At 60.2% G+C, this 2,415-nt stretch overlaps 1 protein-coding gene across 1 annotated transcript; it reads left to right on the top strand.

Annotated features, from left to right (window-relative positions):
* Window positions 1-912: 912 nt before the first annotated feature.
* On the top strand, window positions 913-1,934 carry SIT1 (signaling threshold regulating transmembrane adaptor 1). The gene is made up of 5 exons (XM_056117432.1): window positions 913-967; window positions 1,059-1,230; window positions 1,321-1,379; window positions 1,513-1,574; window positions 1,692-1,934. The coding sequence occupies exons 1-5, from the start codon at window positions 913-915 to the stop codon at window positions 1,932-1,934; spliced, it is 591 nt and encodes a 196-aa protein (XP_055973407.1).
* Window positions 1,935-2,415: the final 481 nt, after the last annotated feature.

Raw genomic sequence — 2,415 nt, 5'->3', positions numbered from 1 at the left:
TGTACACTGGTGGAGTGATGGGTGCTGGATCACTGTATGACTGAAACCCAATTATGATTGGGTTTGTAATGGTCTATCTTTGTAATGGTCTATCTCACCGATATCCAATTAAGAAAATTAAGAAAAAAGCAATGTGGAGTTCGTGCCCAATTCAATCAGCTTAATCAATGGCTGAATAAATAGCAGTACTCCTATATTTAAAAAAAATTTCATCTGTGGAGAATGACAGTTCTTGGGCTGCTTCCAGCAGGGGTTGTTCCCTGCAGTCCTGAGCTTGGCCTCCATCATACAAAGCTTGGGCACTAGCCTTTGAGGGCTCTCCTCCCTCCATCACAGGGACAGTGATGGTACACAGCCGCAGAGTGGGGCAGTAGCTCTAAATACCCACACATGGCTGAACATGTAGCAATATCAGTGGTCATTGCTATCCATTCCCCTCAGGGCAGCCTTCAGGGGTAGCGGAGAGGCCTCCCCATCCGCTCCCAGCCTGCAGCTCTGAGGGCAGAAGGCAGTTACTATCATAAGACTTCCTTTCCTCTTACTGGGCTGGCCTCGGGCCACTTCTCCCCTCTTCGAGTGGAGTCTCCTGGGGAGTCTTCTGAGCACAGGCAAGGGGCCCAGGAACTCTCCCCTCCGGCTGAAGGGGACCCAGGGCCCAGTGGGATAGAAGCTGGGACGCTCAGGAACTCTTGAGGTGGTGCAGGTGCAGACACAGGGCGGCGTCTCCGTTCTTTCATTCATCCCTCCCCTCCCCCTTCCTCCCCGGAAACCAGCCACTTTGCCACCAGCGGCGGGGATGCTGAGCCGTGGGGGCCAGGCCCAGGGAGGGGCAGCACTGGCAGCTGTCAGGTCTTAAACCAGGCTGACCCCCTGGCTCCTGCATCTACCGGTACCGGGGTCGGGGATCTCACCATGAATCAGGAACCGCCCCAGCACCAGCAGCAGCAGTGCGAACGCCTAGCACCGGGTGAGTCGGGCGGGGAGGGGCAAGAGGAGGAGTCACGTGGGCCTGGCCACCTGTAAGGGGAGGGGGCTGGGTAGTGTGGACCCCCCACCCCCATCCCCCTATACCCCCATCCATCTCATCTCCACAGGAATCCCCACCGCCACGGAGGCCTGGGGCCTGTGGGCCCTGCTCGGGGCCACGACGCTCCTGCTGCTCATCTCGCTGACTGCGCACTTGTACCAGTGGGCGCGGGCCTGGCGCAGCCGTCATAGGAGACAGGAACGGTGAGTGGAGGGGAGACCCCAGAGATGGCCGGTCTAGAACTCCCACCTCCTTACCAAGAAGGCCCTCACTCATCTCCCAAACTCCTACAGGTGTGGAGAGCCTGCCGAGGAAGCCCCGCTGTATGGGAACCTGCATTATCTGCAGACAGGTGGGGAGCCGGCACACGGGGTGAGGGGGGGGAGGGTGGTAGCTGGGGGCGAGGGCGCAGAGGGGACGGCCTGGGGGATAATAAGGTGCAGAAGGAGGGACAGGAGGTGACCCGATTCTTGCGCCTACCCCAGGACGCCTGTGTCAAGAATCAGGATCAGAGCAGCCAGAGCCAAGTTCTGGAGGGTCCGAGAGGGTGAGTGGGCTGCGGCTGCAGGACAAAGAAGGGGAGGATGTGTGGGGGTGGGAGGGGGGTGGAGGGGGGCTTTCGTTGTGTGTGGTCAGGGATGCTCAAATAGCTTTGCACTTCCAGGCTGCGCAGGAGGGAACGTGCTACACCAGCCTGCAGCTGCGGCCTCCTCCTCGGGGCCGCACCCCAAGCCCCAGCGCCCCCATCAAGTACTCAGAGGTGGTGCTGGACTCGGAGCCAGCGCCCGCGGCCAGCTCGGGTCCGGAGCCCGAGCTCTACGCGTCTGTGAGTGCCCAGACCCGCAGGGCCCGTGCATCCTTCCGCAACGAGGAGGCCTATGCCAACAGCCAGCCGAGCCCCAGCTGAGTCTCCAACCCGCGCCCAGCTGACTGTCCTGGCCAGACCCAGGGACCAGATTCCCCAACCACCCACCTGAATGGTGAGGACAGTGGCAGCTGAAGGGCAGGCCCCTGGTCTCCTGGGAATGCAGGAACCCTTCCCATCAGACTCCCTATTCCTTTGAGCCCCCCACCCCCACCCCAACTTCCACCTTCTGTCTGTCTTCTGGAGTTTAACCGGATCCTCCCCACTGAGGCCACCCTGACACCTCAGTGCCTGTTCAGATGCAGGAAATGGGTTGCAGGGGAGGGGTAACAGTCCAAGGGCATGCGGTGGGGCGGCAGATGGAAGGGGCCCCAGCAACGAAGCCACCAGCAGGAGGAACCCCAGTCTGGCTTTTGATCTGGAAACCCTGGCAGAACGCTGGTCTCCCTCTTGCTGCCTCTGTCCTGTCCCCGGATTTTCAAAAATAAACTTGATCGAGAATGTTGAGATTGACCTAAAGGGC

This window comes from Sorex fumeus, unplaced genomic scaffold (assembly GCF_029834395.1).
Source record: "Sorex fumeus unplaced genomic scaffold, SorFum_2.1 ptg000034l, whole genome shotgun sequence".
Lineage (NCBI taxonomy): Eukaryota > Metazoa > Chordata > Mammalia > Eulipotyphla > Soricidae > Sorex > Sorex fumeus.
Note: the sequence above shows the minus strand (reverse complement) of the source record. Positions and strands in the feature narration are given on the sequence as shown.

Excerpts from the sequence above, each read along its gene's own strand:
- SIT1 (XM_056117432.1), top strand. The coding sequence starts at position 913 with ATGAATCAGGAACCGCCCCAGCACCAGCAGCAGCAGTGCGAACGCCTA. Across the intron at positions 968-1,058 it reads GTGCGAACGCCTAGCACCGG|CATCCCCCTATACCCCCATC; the intron begins GTGAGTCGGGCG and ends ACCCCCCACCCC. Across the intron at positions 1,575-1,691 it reads GTTCTGGAGGGTCCGAGAGG|GCTGCGCAGGAGGGAACGTG; the intron begins GTGAGTGGGCTG and ends TTGCACTTCCAG.